This window comes from Belonocnema kinseyi, chromosome 3, assembly GCF_010883055.1.
Source record: "Belonocnema kinseyi isolate 2016_QV_RU_SX_M_011 chromosome 3, B_treatae_v1, whole genome shotgun sequence".
NCBI lineage: Eukaryota > Metazoa > Arthropoda > Insecta > Hymenoptera > Cynipidae > Belonocnema > Belonocnema kinseyi.
In genome coordinates this window covers 66707506-66728899 of record NC_046659.1, presented here as the reverse complement: position 1 = coordinate 66728899, position 21394 = coordinate 66707506, and the positions used below count along the sequence as shown (strand labels likewise).

General features: G+C 30.1%; 1 protein-coding gene across 1 annotated transcript in view; it reads right to left on the bottom strand.

Annotated features, from left to right (window-relative positions):
* The window catches only part of LOC117169470, a 179282-nt gene that overhangs the window by 114059 nt on the left and 43829 nt on the right, over positions 1–21394 (bottom strand). The window contains exon 3 of the mRNA XM_033355871.1: positions 11745–11820. Within this exon, the coding sequence (XP_033211762.1) occupies positions 11745–11820 (76 nt within the window). The remainder of the gene's footprint in view (positions 1–11744; positions 11821–21394) is intronic.

Here is a 21394-nt window from a genome sequence, read left to right as displayed (position 1 = left end):
GATTGGTTAATCATTAACAAAGAATAGCTTTTATGACAGTCAAAATGACCCTTTTTGTTAGGAAAGGTATACACTCGAATTTAGAAGCTCCTCGTGTTAGAGTCATACAAATTTGACATAAGTAATAAATTTACGTTTTAAGATATAGAAACTTTTCTTTAAGACATAAATTAATGCCTGGCTTCATCTCTAAAATGAGACATGTTCAAGTCGAACTTTTCAACTTCAGCATGTCTTGATTGGGGGCAATTCAAGTCGAACTCAAGTCGAAGCATTTTTACACGGGCAGTTGGTTATATGTTTAGATTATTGTAATTTATAAATAATCTTACATTATATAAGAAAGCAAGATGAATTAAAAGTTAAAGTTGCTTGAACTACCCTAATACAGATGCCATACAAATTAAAAATAAAAAAGTTCATTTATTAATTAATTTAAGGCAGTCAACTAATAGAGCCCTTCAGTTTAAAAGATTATAGTCTAATTTTATTCTGTTCAAATTATTCAGGCATAATGTCAGAATTTGAACTCTTTCTTGCAATTTAGTAGCTTGCATAAAAGCTACGTGCAGTAAATTGTCAGGAAAGAGTCTTTTCCGACAATGCTGACATGACATTATATTTTCTCATGTTACCGGTAGTCCACTGTCAGAATTAAGAGCATTTAGAGGGCGAAGTAAGAAGATCCAAAAGAGAGATAAAAATGGAAGAGGAATGAAAGGATATTATTTAAAGGTAGCAGGAACTAAAGAAGATATTTCAGTTGATTTTAGACGTGTCGACTGCTAGATATTCCGCTCGCTTGAAAATCAGAGACACATTGTCTCTTACTTGTACTAATGCCTTGAGAATCTAATTACCTGCGATCCTCGAGAATCGACCAATTAATGCTTGGAATGCCGTCTTGCTTCGGGAAAGCATCACGCGTCAGTAGGTACTTCGTTAGCTTAGATATTTGGTAGCATATATACATAGAAACAATGGGATTTTCCTATAATTAAACAGATTGCAAACTCAATTGGTATTTCTTGCTCAGAATTGCCAAATATTTATTGTTAACATATATCTTTTCAATTGTTACGGGAACGAACATTTTAAATATTTTAACGGTAATTGAGGAAACAGCTCTATTGCTTGATGGTCCTCAAACTTATCCCAGACGGTTCAATTATGATCACTGATGTTTATATTTAAGCGTAATATAGATAAAATTATATATGGAAATATGAGTATCAACGACAAACTTGTTGTGGTTACATCGATACATGAACAGCTTTTATTTGATTACTAGGAATAGCTCTTTCTGTTTGATGTTGGCGTAAAGTTGAAACAAAAACATCACAGTACCTCTTCGCCAAAATTAAAAAAAAAATTAATTATTTCATCGCAAACTTAAAAGAAGTCCAAGAAAATTTGCGTATTTTAATTAGTACCCAACGATGCAGCTGGTGAGAACATTCATATTTCTAAATAAAATAAATGAATAATAAAAAATATTTCAGTCAATTCTTGCAGGTTCATAAATATAACCATGAAATATGTGTATGGAGTTGATAATAATTAATTATAATGAGAAGCTTAAAAATTTGTGTATGAATTAAAAGTAATATAAGTTTTTATTATACGGTTCCTATACATGTATACTTACTACACACTTTCTTTACGTCAATTTGTTGCGACATGCTTTATAGCTTGGCTGAACACTACATCGAATTTTTAACTTTTTTGATAAACGACATATTTTTATAAGTTCAGTAACTACTTTTTCATCTTGTAAAGATGAGGCGGAGGAAGGGAGGCCGTACAATAATTTATTTAAAAACTACTTCTTATGTCGTACGTAAAATTTACGATTTTAAAGTTGAGATTCCAGGAAAGTTAATTACGAAGTCGTCATCTCCAGACATCCGAAACTTGCTTATTCTGCATTTATGAATGGACGAGTAAAGGAAGATATCAGGACAAATCGAATAATCTCCTGACTACTATTTTTTAACGAGAGATCGTTATACTGGTGGTCTTAATTACTGGAGATGCTTGAGGGTCTACCTTTTTCCTCAAGAGAATATCGTTTGCAGGATTATCCTTTTATTTTTTAGCAACTCCTGTGCAATTAAGAATGGAATATAAGAGTTGGGGGTTTAAAGGAGTACACGTGGTTATGCCAGAGAAACATCCCACGAAAAATAAATCTCGGATAATCTAGCTCCAAGTCGAACGTACGTTGTCGGCATACGAACTCAAAAAAGTTAGATTCAGCTTCAAGACCTGTAAAGTAGAAAATTAGTCTGAGGTGGTTTATAAGTCAGTAGTAGGTTTTGGTGGAGTAAAAAATACAGGAAATAAGATTGCGCTTTCGAGAGATAGCTTCAGCGTGAAAATAACTCTATTAGCCATGAACGGAGATGCAAACGTGAGTTGCATTTTTTAAATGATCCAGCATTTTGATGATCATGGCTAACATGAGGAGATTGAGCTTTTTAAGGCACCGAATTTTGTGTGAATTTCCTGCATCAAAGTACATTAAATGTGAGTAAGATGCATGGGCGGTGACACTATAAACTGGAACGTGCCAATTCCCTAGGACAGATTTCCCGGACTGGTTGCCACACATAATACAGAAAAAGAAACGATTGTGAAGAAAAATGGGAACATCAATTTATTACCTTAGATGGCAATGCACTAAATAATTAACGAATTAAACGTCATCAATTGCAGTAATGAGAAGTAACTAGTTTCTTTCAACTGGTTACAGTTTTTCATTTCTTGGTAGCGATGCCGGTAACAAAAATACTTTTGTAAATAAGTATCGAATTAGTAAATAGTTACATTTTCTCATTGATCATAACAGTAGCTATAGAGATTAATATATAATAATAAAACTAATGAGGACAAATTGGAAATTTTCTTAACCTTGCAATTCAAAATGTTCTAAAATATATTAAACCAAATTTAAAAAAAAATAATAATTACAGTATTGAATATTCATTTGGAAATTCACCTTTTTGGTGAAAAATCTCATTTTTATTGGTTAGGAATCCAAATTTTTGGTTAAAAGTGTATTATTTGGTTGAAAACTTAATTATTTTGATTAAAATTCAATAATTTTGATACAAAAGCATTTTGTTCGGATGAAAATTCAACTGTTATATTTAAAATTTGTCTTTTTAGGTAGGAAACTGAAGTGTACCGATCTGGAAACAAGACACGCGTATTCCTATGGATTTTGGGGCGCTGAATTCAAATTCGGTATTAAAAATCACCCATCATGCCATGGATGAGCCATAACCTCAAAAAATGACGAAAAATCATGCACTGAGACAAATAAATTTCAAAATAATGCCAGCGATGCAAATTTTCACTTCAAAAACATGTAGACAACTGTGAAGGATCAACCCTTGCCTGATATCAACTTATTTAACATAACTTTACCCAACAGAACCAGACCTCATCTAACCTGAATTAACAGAAATTTATTGAACTACACGTAATGCTCTGGAAGTATATTTTCCCAGTAGCAAATGTGTGCTACATCGAATGGGTCAACTCGAGCCTAACCTAGAAATAAATCTAACCTAGCCTAACCTAACCTAACCTGACCTCACGAAACACAATTAAACAGATTGTGTTGTCCCGTTGTGTTTGCGGTACCGTTTCATTCAGCTTCGGCTTAACTTACATAGAGGTTTATCCTTTCCTAACCTAACAAAACCTGATCTAACCTCACCTAGCCGAATGAAATTCAGCTACACGTGTAGCTGTGTAAGCGTACGGTTATCAGTCTTAAATGCGTGCTATATTTAAGAGGTTAACTCGATCTTAACACATTAGGTTCTGTTAAGTTAGATTCATTTGTAGGTTAAGATCGAGTTAACCTATTAAATATAGCACACATTTAAGACTGAGAACCGTACTTTGACATAGCTACATGTGTGGTTAAATTTCATTCGGCTAGGTTAGGTTAGGTCAGGTTTTGTTAGGTTAGGGTAGGTTAAACCTCTATGCAGGTTAAGCCGAACCTGAATGAAACAGTACGGCAAACACAACGGGACTACACAATGAGTTTAATTGTGTTACGTGAAGTTAGGTTAGGTTAGGTCAGGTTTTTTAGGTTAGGATAGGTTTCACCTCTTTGCAGGTTAAGTCCAATCTGATTCAAACGGTACCGCAAACACAAAGTGACAACACAATCAGTTTAATTGTGTTTTGTGAGATTAGGTTAGGTTAGGTTAGGCTAGGTTAGATTTATTTCTAGGTTAGGCTCAAGTTGACTGATTCGATTTAGAACACATTTGCTACTGGGAAAATATGCTTCCAGAGCTTTACGTGTAATTCAATAAATTTCTGTTAATTCAGGTTAGGTGAGGTCAAGTTCTGTTAGGTAAAGTTATTTTAAATAAGTTGATATCAGGCAAGGGTTGATCCTTCACAGTTGTCGACATGTTTGTAAAGTGAAAATTTGCATCACTGGCATTATTTTGAAATTTATTTGCCTCAGTGCATGATTTTTCGTCATTTTTTGAGGTTATGGCTCAACCATGACGTGATGAGTGATTTTTGATACCGAATTTGAATTCAGCGCCCCAAAATCCATAGGAATACGTGTGTTTTGTTACCAGATCCGCACACTTTTTTTGTGTGGCTGTGTAATTTATCTATTTTCGTTGGAAAGTAATTTTTTCAATTAAAACTTTTACTTTTTTATTTTTGGTTAAAATTAATATTTTTTAGTTGAAAAATCATGCATTTGTTTGAAAATTCATATTTTTTGGTTTCGATGTAACTACTGTGTCAAAACTGTATTTTTTAGTTGAATAATTCTCCTTTTTTGTTTAAAATTTTATATTTTTAGAACAAAATTATACTGCTTGATTCAAACACTTTTTTCTAGTTGAAAATGGTTTAATTCAAAATTGAAATTATTTTGTTTGAAGTTATTTTCTTTTTTAGATGTAAAATTAAACGACTTGTTTCAATGTGAAAATTCGATGTTAAAAATTCATTTATTTGATTGATGGTTCATCATTTCAGTTTAAAAGTCAACTGTTTTGTTGAAAATTCGTTTATTTTATTTGTTGAATGTTACTTTTTAAGGAAAAATTTAGCTATTCTATTTTTAGTTGAATATTCAACTATTTGGTTGAAAATTTATAACCGGTTGAAATTTTTACCAATTTTTTTTTTTTCTGTATTATGTTCAAAATCCAATGTTTTATAAAATATTTTTTGTAGCTCCTTGAACGTTATAAATCGTCAAAAAGTGGAAATAGTATCTAGGTAAATATAAAGAAACACGTTTCAAAATAAAAGAATGAATTTCCAGAGTGATAGAATTTTAAAGGCCAATACAGTAAAATTGGAGTTTTTGTTTAATGTGCATAGTAACTTTTTCTTTGCAAAAGTTACCAAGAAAAAATAACACTTTGGATTGGTAATTAAAACGATAACTAGCTACTTTTTACGTTCTCATCATTTATGATTGAGAAAGTATTAGAATTGTCGGAAATTTGACATCACACTTTTTCAACGGATGTCCACGTTTCGAGACGCCCCGAATCCGTCTGTCTGTCCATCCGTCCGACCGTCCGCCCGTCCGTAAACACGATAACTCTCGAAAAAATTAACGAATCAAATTCATCTTTGACACACTTTTTTTAGGTCCTTAAAGAAAGGACGAGTTCGTAAACCAGTCATTTTTGATAAAAAATCAAAAAGTGAGCGTATTTTGAAAATTTTTGGGACCACTTTTTTTAGAATTTGAAAATTCTATGTACTGATATTTATAGTATTAAAAAGAACACACAATTTATCCTAATGATTTTTTCGATAAAAAGAAAATTCTGAGTTATAGCGTTTTCAAAATTTTTTTATTCAACCGAAAATCAAAATTTGAAGCCGAAAAACGCACGATATGAAAAAAAGTCAAGAAAAGAAAAACATTTCTATTTAAAACAAAAATGGTTATCTCAAAAAAGATCTACAATTTCGTTAAGAATCACTTCTTGATAGGACGCGTACTTTTTGTTTTATTCGTGAAAAATAGCGTTGAAAAAAAATAAAATAAAAAAAAATGTGTCGAAAAACGACGAAAGTTACGAGAAAAAAATCCAGCAAAACCTGTTTACAAATGTCTGTCGGAAATCGAGCGCGCAGCGCGAGTGTCACGATGAGAATGCGTACCTCAAAGCCTACTGAGCTTTGAGAAACTTAATCTTTGAATATACTTAATTAAGTAGACAATTCAGAATATGAAGACGCATATAAATACTGCCATCTAAAAGAGATATTTTTGATAAAGTTTTTTTCAAGCATTCCAAATGTAAAGAACGTTGATAACAGTGCCACCTGACATGTTAACTATTGGTTATCTCAAAGTTATTACAGAAATTTTAATAAAAAAGAGCAATGAATATCAATTAATTTTAATAAACACTATTATCCCAATGTCTATAATTAATTATTTACTATAAGATTTCTCGTTAATACCGAGTTGAAATTAGAATTTATTCGCAATAGTTCTAAATTAGTTGCGCTTTCGTAACTACCCAACAGGCCTACAAAAGATTTGCAAAACTGCATGATTCTACTTATTCGGTTTCGGTAAGTCGTGGAGTGGAGGGGTATAATTTTAAAATCCATAGGACACAATATCGTAAGTCGCCTCCCATGGCAACATGAAATGAAACTTTAAGAAATTTATCCCAGTTTGAAATTAAAAATTTGGAAAAGACACATATGTGAGGACAAACGTGGCGATGAATGAAACAAACATGTTGGTGAACTGCACAAATTTTCCGAAAGAGAATGCTTATTTAATGCATTGAGAGCTCCAGGGGCTCGTATTATCTGTTCCAGAATACATGTTGAAGTGTGTTAGACTAGCAACCAAGTATACAGTAAGACTTGTTATCCTTCTGTATGTAAATGTTTACCAATTTTTAAAACAAATTTACGAATTCGCCTTCCTATTTTGACATAAAAGTATCCCAAGTATCTACTGTAAGAAAATTAGAGAATATGAAATAAAATGTTGACTTTTAATAGTATGACAAGTATCTGGTACAATTTTCTGGGCATTAAGGTTTAGATTTAGCGTAAACTTCTTATAAGCTCTACAAATGGAAAACTATACGTACTTACGCTAATTGAAGGAATTAATAGAAAAGCTTTCCTTTGCCGAAAAATGTGGGACCATACCTAAACCATGCTGTTTAAAGTTTAAACTGGCAGTATCAAAGTGTTATAAAAAATACATACAGTCTGTTCAACAAAAAAGAAATCGCGATTATCCGTAAAACATAAAAGATATTTAATTTTTCTTTTTTTTCTATATATTTAAGGTCACTAAAAGGGCTACGGCGAGAATATTCATTAGTTTGAGTATCGCTCGAACTGTCTCGTAGAGAGAAAACGTAAATCGAAATGTCTGCTGCGTTTAAACATGTGTGACTTAAAATTACTTAACAATTAGGAATTTAAATTTCGACTATAATTCAAATATTAAATTATTACATTTTTTAAATTATTTAGACACTACAGCCCAACATGTTTTAAAAACAGCGAAACAGCTCTCTCGTCATATTAGAGAAATATGGAGGTCTCTTCCCATTGAATACACCGAATCCCTTGTCGAAAGCATTAAGTAAGTTCGACGTAGCCCTTTTAGTGTCCTTTAATTTGAAAAAAAGAAAAATTAAATATCTTTTATGGTTTACGAATATTCGCAATTCCTTCTTTGTTGAACAGACTGTAATTCGAACGAAAAAAACTAGGTTCTATTGCATAATTTACAATTTTTCTAAGATCAAAATACATACTGTTATGATATTTTTTTACAGTAAAAAGATTTAAAACTCCAAGCAGATTCATAATTATAATTCAACACATCAAGATGTAAATAATTTTAGTTTCTTGACAGAAAGTTCTTTCGGAAAAAGTCAAATAGCGAAAATTAGAGAATGGAGAGGTTAAAACGATTTCACGGTTCAGCTGAGGAAATCTACGGGTCTGTAGACAAGATTTACTTGATTTCCAACCCATATTTCTTCAACTTTAAATACGCTTGCTTTTAATATACAAAAAATATTCCAAAAATATTAGAAGCATTTTATTCGCATTCTCATTTCGTTGCCTGGTGCCTATGAAAAGAAACAAATAATTGACGTAAAATTTGAGAATTTATTCCGGATAATAATAAAATCCGTGTTAATATTTAAAAATAAGAATTAATTTTTTGTAGTAACTTAATTTTCTTACCTAGTTAGTATACTTAAATATTATGTTTTAAAAATGCAGTCATTTTAAACTAAAGTTAAAATTTCTTGATAATTGTGAGATGCTTTCGAAAACAGTTGAATAGTAAAATAGAGGATCTTAATATTAGCTTAGAATTTTCAAATTATTTTTTTACCGCAAACTGTATTGGTGCAAAAGGGGTGGACGCAGGAGACCCACTAGGACTTTTCTAGAATATTTAGGAATTTTATAGAAATATTTTTAATTTTATTTAACGTTATACAATTCTAAAATTCAATACAAATTCTTCAATCATCTTGATATATTTTAATGTGTTCTAGATTATTACAAAATTTTCTGTACTTTCGAAAATATTCAAGAAGGTCTTGGAATTTTGTGTCAAATTATCCTGGAATACTTAAATGTTTAAAAATATACTTCATAATTCTAAAATCTTTTGGATTTTCAGAGAATATACTAAGTTTTATGCGATTTTTTAAAATATTCCGTTACTTCTACAATTCTCGGAAATTCTGGAGACTTGTTGAATAATGATTTTAGGTTCTAAAATATTCTTTAAGGACTTTCTATGTTCTGCATCACTCTTGAATATTTTTATATAAGCATTAGATTATAGTCAAGGATTTTTTAAACATTCTCTTATTTCTCAAAATCTCAGTCAATTATGAAATTTTTCGAAATATTCTATAATTTTCTGGAATAGAATATTTAACGAATTAAATGCTCTTTAAAAATATGGTATCTTGTGGAATATACTGAAATTTTCTGAAATTTTGTACAATTTTCTAGAGTTGTCACAACCTTTACAGGATCTTCTGCGATGTTCTGAAATTTTGTAGTATATTTTAGAATATTTTACAATTTTCTGCAATGAAATGTACTTGCCCAATTTGGAATATGATAAAATATTCTAGAATTTGTAGCGTAGAATTTTGTTAAACAATCTGAGCATATTATTTCTCACTCTCTCCCTGTCTTTCTATCCTTGACATCTATTTATATACAGTATACACAGATACAGTTTAATTAGAATAATCAATTTTGTGAGATTGAGCAATACACATATATATACAATTAACAGGCAACAAAAAACATCAGTGAAGCTTAAAAAGTGACTGTCCGGATGGGTAAAAATGAATGCACTTATTTAAATTATAAAGATTTTGAAGATTCTTATTTACTTGTCAAAAATGTATTGTAAACGATGTGACCATAAATAATGCATTCTAAAAATAAAACATGGAAAATCATCAGAAGTAAGCCATGGAATTTCGACTATTAGCTTAAATTGTGTATGTAATATTTGATCTTATATGTCAAGCAGCTGTCAGAAGCAATCTGGAATAAGGAGTCAAGTTTAATGTTTATTTTTTATTCAATATTATCAGCCGTCAATTAGAGGGGAACTGAAGTAGGGACCACGATTCGTGTCATTATCCTATCTACTTATACAATTTATATTTAGTACATTCTCTAAAATTCTCGAATTTTATGTCGTTTCCTTCAAACATATTAGAGTATGAATGTTTTAATCTGAAGGATATGTTAAACTTGATATAATTAATTGGTTGGACCAGCAGCTCTTCTAGAACAGAGAAAAGCTCTATCTTTAATCCCACGTTGATAAAGGGCATCGAAAACCGCAACTCGAAAGGGAAAAAGAAAGAGGTTGGCAGACTACATAGATAGAGGACGAAATGAGGACGAGTAAAAGGATGAGGGTAGGAGGAATAATTAATTGAACATGAACAAAAGAAAGAGATATTTTGGTGTAGGTGTATGAGCGCTAACTTTAGAGCTTACAAATCGTCGATAAATTAGTAGCGAAAGCGAAATAGCTTGTAAAATCGATGAGTATTGGAAAAGGACTTTACTAGAAGTTGGATTACGTGAGTCTGTACACATAGTGGCTACGATAGATAAAATATCGACCACTAATCCAGCGCATAATATGTTGGTTAGTTTTTGAAACAAGACAACTGTTCTGTCATATGGGTCTTTAATATATTTTTACATATTCATTAATGAGAAGGTATTCGTTTTATGTTAAAATAAAACTTGCGCATTCCATCAAACTTCGATGTTTCGAAGCCCCCTTAGTCAGGAAAAATAGTTTTTACGTCTGTGTCTGTCTATCGTTGTCGGCGTCTGTAAACAATTTAACTTTCGACTGAATTATCTGATTGGATTGCGCTTTAGAAAACTTTATAAGGTTGTAAAAACGTTAGCCAGGCATTTTGGATAAAAATTCTAAAATTTAGAGCATTTTCAAAATCTTTAAAACCATTTTGTTCAAGATTTAAAAATGTTATGTGCGGCTATTTGTAGTACTCAGTAAGTGAAATGATTTCGACAGAAAGAAAATTATTAGAGTAATAGCATTCATAAAACATTTGAAGCCAAGGAGCGAACGATATGGGAAAAAATCAAGGAAGGAAAAACGTTGAGTTTTGAAAGTCCTACAATTTTTTCATAACCGCATTTTTGAATTTTCCTAACAAATTTTAAATTACAATTTTGATCGCACAAAAAATAATATAAAATAAACAATTGCATTTTGCGGTCAAACTATGCAAGATACGAAAAAAGATTTTGAAAGAAAAATACAAATTTGTTATGGTTCATTTTTTGATAAGACGCGTACTTTTTGTCTTACTCGTGAAAACGGCATTACAAATGAAACAAATTGAATTCCTTGACGAAAAGAGCAGAAGTACAATACAATTTTTAATAAAAAATTGATTTTGAATTAGATCTGAAAATTTGCTTTGAACCTTAATTTCTCATAAGACACGTGATAAGAATGTGTTCCTTAAAGCCGAAGGAGCTTTAACAAAAGATAATTCACAATCATTAAATTTCAGTTTTTGATAGTTTGACCTTTAATTTAAAAGTCCGATGCAAAAAAGTAGGGGGGGGGGGGTGTACAATGAACGTGCAAGCAGCGCGAAGTCAATGTATCACCGAGTGCGAAGCGTGAGATAAACATATTAGTAAGCGCAAAGAGCGAGATCTAACAGGTGAGCGCCCTAGAAGCGCTCAAATTAGTTAACCGCACGCCAATTTTAAATAGTGGTTTAGGGCTTTCGAACCACACTACATGGTGGATGTGCATCTTTTATAAAAAGTGTACATTCTATAACTATTGAACAAGAAATATATATTTTCTCTTTAAATTGCAATTCAGTAAAAAGTTTCAATTTAAACAATTGATAACAAAGTATTTTTTTATTGAAATATGAGAGATATTTTCAAGGTGAAAGAAAAGAAGTTGCTAACAATCTGATCCAGAATGTGTTAAGCCACCAAACTGTATGAGAATAAAAAATGTTGGCACGATTAGCAACGAAAAGAAACATTTCTTTCAGCTCACAATCAGTGCATTGAATGGCGAAAGTTATCCGGCCATAGCATCCCCATCCCTCACGTTTACGCCCTCACTCTGTCTTTTCTTTGACCACCCTCTGTGTAGTTGTAAGTACTCTCACCTGCACTGTAGGAGCGCATTTCCACTCTTCACGGCGTATGGTGGAACGCTTATCTGAAGTAGCTTCAGCGCGCCAACTGCAACATAAAAAGAAAAGAAGACACATGAGAAATACTTCTAATGCTTTGTGTAACACAATTCAGTCATTATGCTGTTCGTCAATAGCCAGGTTTGACCTGATGATCCACTTTTGTGACGGAAATAATTATATTGTACAAAGTTGATAGATCAATAGATCCTTTAAAAAGGGTAGACCAGTTCAGCGGCACACATTGGGTCAAAAATGCCTTTTCAAATAACATCGTTATTCCTTGACCATTTTAAGATTTCTTAGCATATAATAAATGTGTTTTATCAGTCAAATGAAGTAATGAACAGAAATTTTGAAAATTTAGATTGAAAAAAAAAGAATTGTTTAGAAAACCGTTTTGGTAACAAAATAATGGAAGATTCACTGGTCAGAATATAGGCTTACAACATTATTTAAAATTCTCGTAGCTTGAAAACTTGATATTCCGATAGATCAAACATTAGTCAATAACTTAGTTATCAAAATGTTCCCAGAATCTCAGAAATGCGGCAAAAAGTTAACAAATAATTAAAATGATAATCTAACTCCGCTACTGTAGGTTTTTCAGATTTTTGATTCCTAAAATTGCATCAACAATTTTTTATTCAAAATTGTGTATGTAAAATGGCACACGATTTTACCAAAAAATTTGGAGTTTGCGTAGAAATGTATTTAGTGGTTGAAAGGCGGTTAATAATTTTACGAACAAAATTTTCGACTCCGTCTAGAATATGTGATCAAAGGTTTTTAGCACTTTTAATCACGAATTTCATAAGTAAAATTCAACATTCAAAATAGAAGATCAAATTTTGGGAAACCTTCAGCTGAACAATACGGGATCTGCATACAAATTTGTTAATAATAGCTTTTGAGGTTTCTAAAAATAAATTTCGGAATAACAATTGGAAATTCAAAATGGCGATACTTTTTTTTAACACTCACGAAGCTCGTTGCACGAAAACTTTGTATACTATTTCTTTGTTATTTTTCTTATCGTTATTATTTTTTTTTATTTTTGCCAAGTAAACTTTCGCACGGAGTAACTCGAACAATTTTCGTTTTATATTTTTAAATTCCATATTTAAGTAATAATGAAAAGAACATATATCAAACTCTTACCTTTATTGGATACCAGAAAAACTTTTTCAAACTTATTTTACTTAGATTTGATCGATTATTATATTTAAGGTCTCTTACGACATTATAATGTATCAACTTATATTATGAAGCAAAACTTACAGTAACATCTACATGCATTATATTACAATTTTTTGCATTGACTATTTATTTGATCTAGGTAGTCTTTAGTAGTTATTGTTTTCTGTGTTCACAAATATTGAAAAATGGAAATAATTATATTTTTAGTAATTCCTGAAGATACTCAAAGAAGAATTGAGGCACGTGGGCGTCGTTTCTGATTGGTACGGTCAACAGGAACACGGAAGCCCTGCTGAGCGCGCACTTTGAAATTTAAATTTATTTTATTTTAAGATAAATGTTTAATGATAAATTGTTTTATGACTATTTTAAGGTACTAAAAATTCAACTTACGGTATGCTGAAACGATTATGCTTAAATAAAACAGATTTTACAGTGATAACGAAGTTTTTAAATGCTACTGATGTTGCATTCAAATTCTAAAATTTAATTTGTACATATTACCCAAGTAATTCTAGAACTAAAAATCTTTTAGCTCTATAAAACATCAGTCAAAAAATAAGTTTCATTATCGATCGAAAAAGTATGCAACTCTATAAATATATAATGACTAGAATGGAAAAATTGAATTTTGATGATACGGTATTAAACCAATTTAATTGTCAGAGAAATATTGTTTGAACTGTTAACGATTGACAGCAAACAACAATTTTAAGTTAAGATTATTCCTTACGCATGCGTTGTCAATCATATGCTTAATTCTTGTGACGACTTCCGTATTCCGGTTGGATCTAGTCAAGTGTTGTTGGGTTTACGTTTGCCAACTCTCCCTAGAGGATCTCCAATAACTCCCTTATTTATTTGAAAATAACGTCATGGTTAGTTCGATACAAATCTGCTCATGTAATTTGAAAAATCACACAAAGTAGCATAACATTACTGAGTTTACATAACCCTAAATAATTATATTTTGGAACTCCTGATATTATCTCAATTATGAACGACCTAGTTTTCCGAATGAGTTCTGGCAAGGTGAATACTAGAAGTCTTTATTTGTTAGTTGACATAGAGGCTAAATTTACCACATCCGTAAATATATGAGTGTTTGACAAAAGTTTGAAAATATTCCACAATATAATGATTCAATTGTTAATTAAAATTGTAAAATACTTTGTTACATATAGTTGCACAGGAAAAGATCTAGGTTTGAGGTTTTTCCAAATTTTGTATTCATGTGAATAAAAGTCATAGAAGGTTATAACTTTGAGCGGATTCAATGTCAAAATTAAGACACTTTTACTTGGTATTTATGAGATTCCAAATGTTCAAAATCTATGATTGCTGAATTGTAACTCTACAATTAAATTCTTATACTTATAAACTTAATATTAAATTTTACATATTCACGTTTTAATTTGAAGTTACATATACGATTCAAAAAGCCTCATTTAGTTACGTTATAGTATTTCTTGAATTGAAAAGCATACAGTTGTATAAGGAGGTTCACTTAAAGTGCTTCGAAGTTCAAGTTGGTTAACTTTAAAGGCTTCTATTCCAAACTATAGAATTTCTAAATCAATTAAAATTGTTTCATTTTGAAACATGCAAATTTTTACATCTGTTTTTAGTCGTATAAGTTTTTTTCAGAAACTGGATAAGCATTTTCGTTATAGATACCACATCAATGTACTGAGAGTGTATTTACTATGTGTGTACTGGAATTCATTTTTACTTATTTCATTAGCACTTTGCTTTTTCATAGATATCAAATAAATTTGCTTCCTTTAGAGGGAGGTTTTTATCTAACAAAAAAAAGAAACTTTCAATATTTGTGAATCTTACTATTTACAGAAAATCAGAAAGGCCATCAAAAGGTCAATTAATGGGTTCTATTATAAGAAACAAATTTTAACTTAAAACAGTGATACATTCAAGATAAAAAAAATTTTCCTCATATAAGAAATTGAAGCCTTCTTTTGACTTTATATGTAGCTATTGATTAAACATAAAAAGGGCATAGAAGTTTAGTCAAAAATTCAATCGACGCATATCGTAGATCCGAAAAATTATATCAACTACAGTACTGTTCTATGCCTACTATTAAAAAGTTGCTTTTTTGTTGAATTGCTTTTTTTATGTCGAGATTTAGTAAGCAAAACAAAGTTACACATATATGAAAATTTAAAAAAAATTGCTTTTTTAAGTTTTGAGGTCAAATTATATCCAAATATGTCTCTTCAGTAAGTTTTCCTATTTGACCTAAAATGGTAAAAATTTAAAAACAATGAGGTACAATTTTAAATTTGATTAGGCCACGATTAAAATCATAGGTCGATTGGAGCTCGCGTTTTCGGGCAATGTTGTAAGAATGTTGAAAAAACTGAAAATATAAAAAAAATTCTTTTAATACTTACGGTACCTACGTAAGTTCACTTGTGAAACTCTTGACGTAAAGTCTGTAAAGATACTTTCTTGAAATACTGACTTTCTCATCCAATTAAGAAAAATTAAATATTGTTAATTTCATATGAAATATTCCATCAATTACTGCCAGACATTGTAATTTTTGACTGGATTTCAAAGCTCAAATTACTGCTTTTGTTTGTCTAATAATAACTACACGGAGAAACTTATTGGACTAACTGTGACTTCACCGTATTCATTTAGAATAAAAGGGATCGATACTTCAGTGTGACTCATAAAGGACTTATGTATATAGTTTGTATCCATAGAGTAAGGACTGAAACATGTACATTTATCAATTATTCACAATGTTTGATCCCTAACTTTTTACGAAGTTTTAACTTATTCCGCATATCCTCAGAGTCCATTAGGCGATCATTAATCCTTGAATTATTCTCCCTTTTCTATTTAATCAAGGATACATAAGATAATGATAATATATTTTTTCAAAAGAGTTGCGGCCACATTATGAACCTTCGATTTTTGTGTATTGCGTTGGTTTTTTTTTCGTGTTCATTTTTAAGTAAAAAGCTAAGATTAAATATTCAATAAATATAATGTTTAAAATGTATTATGGATAAATAGCAACACCTATGAATTAATCAAATGAAAAAAATATAAATAGAATTTGAAAAACATTTAGGAATAATCAAATGTTCTTTCTAATAACGCGAGCCTCGTTCTAAAAAATAAACGCATACGTTATGGAAAGCTCGTAGTTTTGAACTTACATTGCAATTGTTTGTACTTTTAATGACTTTTACATATAGTGTTAGGGCAATTATCGAAATAATCCTTATAAAATTAAATGATTATAATATCACTAAAAGTTAGGAACAGAGTTTGCCCCAGCACAAAGTGTATGCTTGTTACATGAATTGCTTATACTCATAAAGTCTAAATAGTTTAATCCTTCAATGCGTATGCATCAAGCAAACCAAAAGTTTGTTTCATTAGATTGTGTACATTTACCTAGAAACTGCAGAGTTGTTTCAAAAGTTTTAGTTAATTTCATTAATTATAAATTGACGCATTACACTTTGCGTTATTGATACAAAGTATCCTTAATTTGCTATAATACAGTAAAAAATGAGAAGATTCTATTTTTAAGGAGCTTACATTTTTATTAATCGAGTAAAAAGCATATTTTTCTTTATGAAAAGTGATTTTTATAGTTCCACCATATCTTATGAATAAATTTTAGTAAGTGTTACTAACGTGATTGTCTCTTTTTGATGACTAATATTGAAGGGTGTGAGCAGTTAACTTTTACTGCATAAATAAGAAATCAGTTATATATATATATATATATATATGTGTGTGTGTGTGTGTGTGTGTGTGTGTGTGTGTGTGTGTGTGTGTGTGTGTGTGTGTGTGTGCATTATAACAGTTGAATAATAATATAAGTACTCATAACAATATTTTTTAAATTGTTTATACCATTTACATGTTATTGTAGCAATGTATCTTGAGTTTACTGGAATTTTAAGAATATTATTTTTTGAGACCATCAACTCTAAAATCTTTTTTCTAAACCATTTGGTGATCAGTGAATACTTTAGTAAAAGAAACTTACAATTAATAGGTCAACAAATGAAACAAAATACTTGTTTAAAGAACTGGGTATGAGACAAATGAGGACCTTATTACGAAGTTTTTTCAACGTTTTTAATAGTCCGGACAGAAAAATAATATGTAAAAACGATGAATTCTTTTTTTTAATTTCACAAGCGTTAAAACATTACTAATTTACACTGAGAGACCATTCGTTAGAATTAAAGAAATAAATGAATGAGGCTTTAGTATAATATCGTTCCAAAATAGGGAAAACCGAGGTTTTATTCTATTTATTCGTAATTCAGTATTGAAGTTTAAAATTATCATAATGTCGAAAAAATTATTTTAGAAATTGATATTGTCAATATGAAGTTGACCGAAATCTGAGACGCATGGCAAACTATGAAATCATTATTCTTAATTTTCCATATAGTTTCTTTTCAGTATGCTCCTCGATTGTTTCCGCCATTTTTCGATCGAGCCAAAAGATTATGATTCACAATATTTAAAATAAAAGTTAACTGATTTTATTTTTAATTCATTCATTTAATATTATATTTAAAACATTAGGAATTCTTTATCACGAAATTTATACACTAAAGTAATAAGATTTAATTCAATTTGTACAATTTATAAAATATTACATCTAAATACACTCAAGTTTATTATACTTAGTTACTAAGATATGAAATTAGAGAATGTTATTCATACAAGAATATTATCAGTTCCGTTAAAAAATGTATTTGATAAAAAATCAATTGAATCATTGAAAATCATAATGCCATAATGTAAGTTAGTCGTGAGATTTAGTTGTTAGGGAATGCGTTAGTGCTTTAGGTAAGTTAGGTTCGAATCTCGCCGCAGCCGTTCCGATTTTTCATAGCGATTAAGCGTGCGATTATGTACGTAGTAAATAAATTAAGTATACAAATAATAAAAATGATAATTGTACGCGTGTTTATGTATTTAATTGTATTTAATTTGTATATTTAGTTCCTCCTTCTCATTCATTTTTATTATTTATTCTAAAGAAAAGTCTCTCAGTGTATGAAAAGAGTTAAAAATATGCCCTGTTTCACTAGGACACTTTTAGGACAAAAGTACCGAAGAAGTCTACTTAATTATTTCTTTTTTAAGGTGAACATTTTCAAAAAGTTACCTGGCGTAAAAAGTTACCTGGTAAGTTTTTAAAAAGTAAGTTATTTTTGTTCGAAAAGAGTCCTTTTTTTACCCCTTATGAATCGGGATAAATGATCATTTTTCTTCTTCTGCTGAAATACTATTTTAGAAAAACAAGCCTCTTAACTAAATTTTCGCTTCTATTCTTACAACTTGACAAAATTATACTTGTCCCATTTGTGCTAAAAATGTTTTTCATTCGCGAATGAGCATAATATGCCAGGCACTTGCTATCCAATGGAAAAACTTGTAAATATTTAGAGAACAGGTCGGCCTCTCAATAAGAAACTAGTGAAGAAACATTTCCGCACATTTAAGTACACCCTTCACTAGCCCTCTACTAGTAATGAAAAACGATACGGTGTCGGGTTAAATTACTCGACGAGCGAAAGTGTATCCTGGAGGGGGCACATTCCGTGCTCAAAGTTGGTGAAATGTGGTTTCTTATTGAGAGGCCGACTTGTATTTTGAACGCTTTTAATACTTTAGTTCAATTTTAACAGTACCTTTTTTAGAGGAAAATCCCAGAAGAACTTGTGAATATTTCAAAAAACAAAATAAAATAGAACTTTCGTCCCTATTTGAACTTTTAAAAATTGTTAAGTAAAGTAAGTACTTAAGTACTGATGATGCTCGTCGGGATCTCCATGGGATTTCAATAGGACTTATTTTTCTTATTCGGGAGAAACTTTAAAGAAAAAAATATATTTAAATGTTCATTGAAAACAATTTCGTATAAATATATTATTTTATGTATAAATAATCAAATCTGTATTGAAAACGTTTGCAAAGCGCTTTGTTAATTAGCAGATTTATATTGCAAATATTAAAATTCTCATAAAAATGCATGAGAGTATTTAAAGTCGTATGTATAAAATTAAGATCAGTAAAACGTCATGTAATGAAGATTGATGGTTTCCTTGTAAAACCACTTAAAACGTATACTACCCTCAAAATACAGTAATTGAGGATAACATTTCCTGCTAAATCTTAAGTAATCCCACTTGCCGAAATGGGAAAAAAATGTTTATGGGAAAAATTTTATGAGAACTATTACCCCATAAAGAACTTGACTCTCAGGATGATTAGTCACACATTATTTTGATGTATTTTAAACTGCAGTCTGTACTATGCATATGTAGATTCAGGGCTAAGTGCCACAGCGTGAGAGGTCGAAGCGTTATGAATTTTATTATACTGCATAAATTTACACAAGAATCTACCCTGAAGTGATCCATAGTATTATTGATATATTTGAAATTTATGCTGCAGAAAAAAATGTAAAAATTGATATCCCAAAGATTTGCGATTATTTTCTTGAGTAGAAATTTAATAAAGTTTACCTTCAAAGCTACATTTATTCTAATGCGGCGTGAAAATGCTGAAGTTAATCGAATCCTTTTTTTGCAATTACAATGTCTTTAAAAAGTTCTATTTTTTATTGTTGCTTACTAGCAAGAAATTTGTAATAACTTAATAAGCTAGGAAATCAATTTCTTGTTTAATACTACACACACTTTTTTCTCTATTGAATTAATAGAACTCAACGAGAAAATGCAACTAATTTTGGTATAAAGCTAATTTTTTTGGTAGAAGATTCATATCTTTAGATGAAAATTTCAGTTTTTTGTTGAAAGTGAATACTTTTATTTTGTTTCGTTTTTCGCTGAAAATTAAATTTTGATGTATTTTTTCATCATTCGTCTTTTTTGGTAAAAAATTAATCCTCCTAGTTGAAAAAATCTTTTTCTAGTTGAATCTTCTTAGTACAAAAATACAAATGTTTAGTTATAAATTAATCGGATTTGCACAGGATTCCACTGTTTTGTATATATTTTATCTTCTTGTCTTGAGAACTCAACAATTTAATAAAAAATTGAAATATTTGTTTGAAAATTACCTTTTTTGTTAAAAATTCATATTTTTGTTTAAAAAATTAGCTTTTCTGGGGAAAAATTTAAATTATTTTGTAAAAATTCATATATTTTGTTAAAGATTTAATTGTTTCGTTGCAAATTCGTATTTTTCCGACCTATTAGATACATTGGGAATTTTGGGTTTTTTACAGTAATTTTTTATGCTAAAGATTTAAGCACTCTTTTTTTAGTTGAAAACTTATATTCTTAATTTGAAGATTTAATCATTTAGTTAGAAATGCATCATTCAGTAAAAAAAAAGATTTTTTTAAAGTGGCATTAGGGTCGTTAATATTTAATTTGTTATATATTTATTATGTTTTCCAACAAAAATTAACGAATAGGGATTGAAGCTTCAAATAATTGATATAAATTTTTATTTTATTTATAAAAAACACTACACACATTTTTTTAATGTTATTCCGACCACGGATAGGGGTCAAAACTTAAATTAAAAATCACTAGTTATCAAAGTGATGATAAATCATTATTATTTTAATTATATGATTAGGGAACCAACAAAGGGAATTTTAAACTTATCCTCAGTAATTTTCTTCTCTCTCCTTCTCTCCCAATATGTCTATCCTTGTATATTGTGTATTCTGGTTAAAACTGCGCGGATTGAAGATTGATTTGGATGTCGTTAAGATATCACATGTAATATAAATACACTGAAGAAATTTAAAAACTTTTTTATCATAATAATTTTTATAAAAAACAGATTTAAAATTGGAAAAATAGAAGAATGTTCTTTATGTGATCAGAAAAGGATCTTTCTGGTCTGAGATCCCAAAGAAAGCTAGCATATTTTACATGTTTTAATTTTTTTGGTACTTAGAATGATTATTGTGATGCTAAATACCGAACAAATTAAAACATCTATATACTAGACTGAAACCTTGGATATCAAAATGACAACCAGCGGATACTATCAACACTCGTACAAAACCATGACGAACATACTGATGAAGCTAAGCTTTTATGTGGAAAGAAGAAAAAATAAACGTGGATTCCTGAGTCGTTATCAGAATGAACATTTGTTACCAACTCACATAATAGAAAATATTCAACCGAATATTATATTCTTTTTGAAACAAATTTGTAAAGACATAGAAAAATCAATTAAAGACCTATGTAGGATAATTAAAAAAAGGAATAAAAGATATCTCAACTGATATTAAAGATGTCTGCAAAGATATATATATGAATATATATAATTAAAAATTTATCATAAGGACAACCGCAGGATTTCGCCGGGAGCGGGTGCTAATCTGAAAAATTGCACCCGCTTCCAGCGAAATCGCGGTA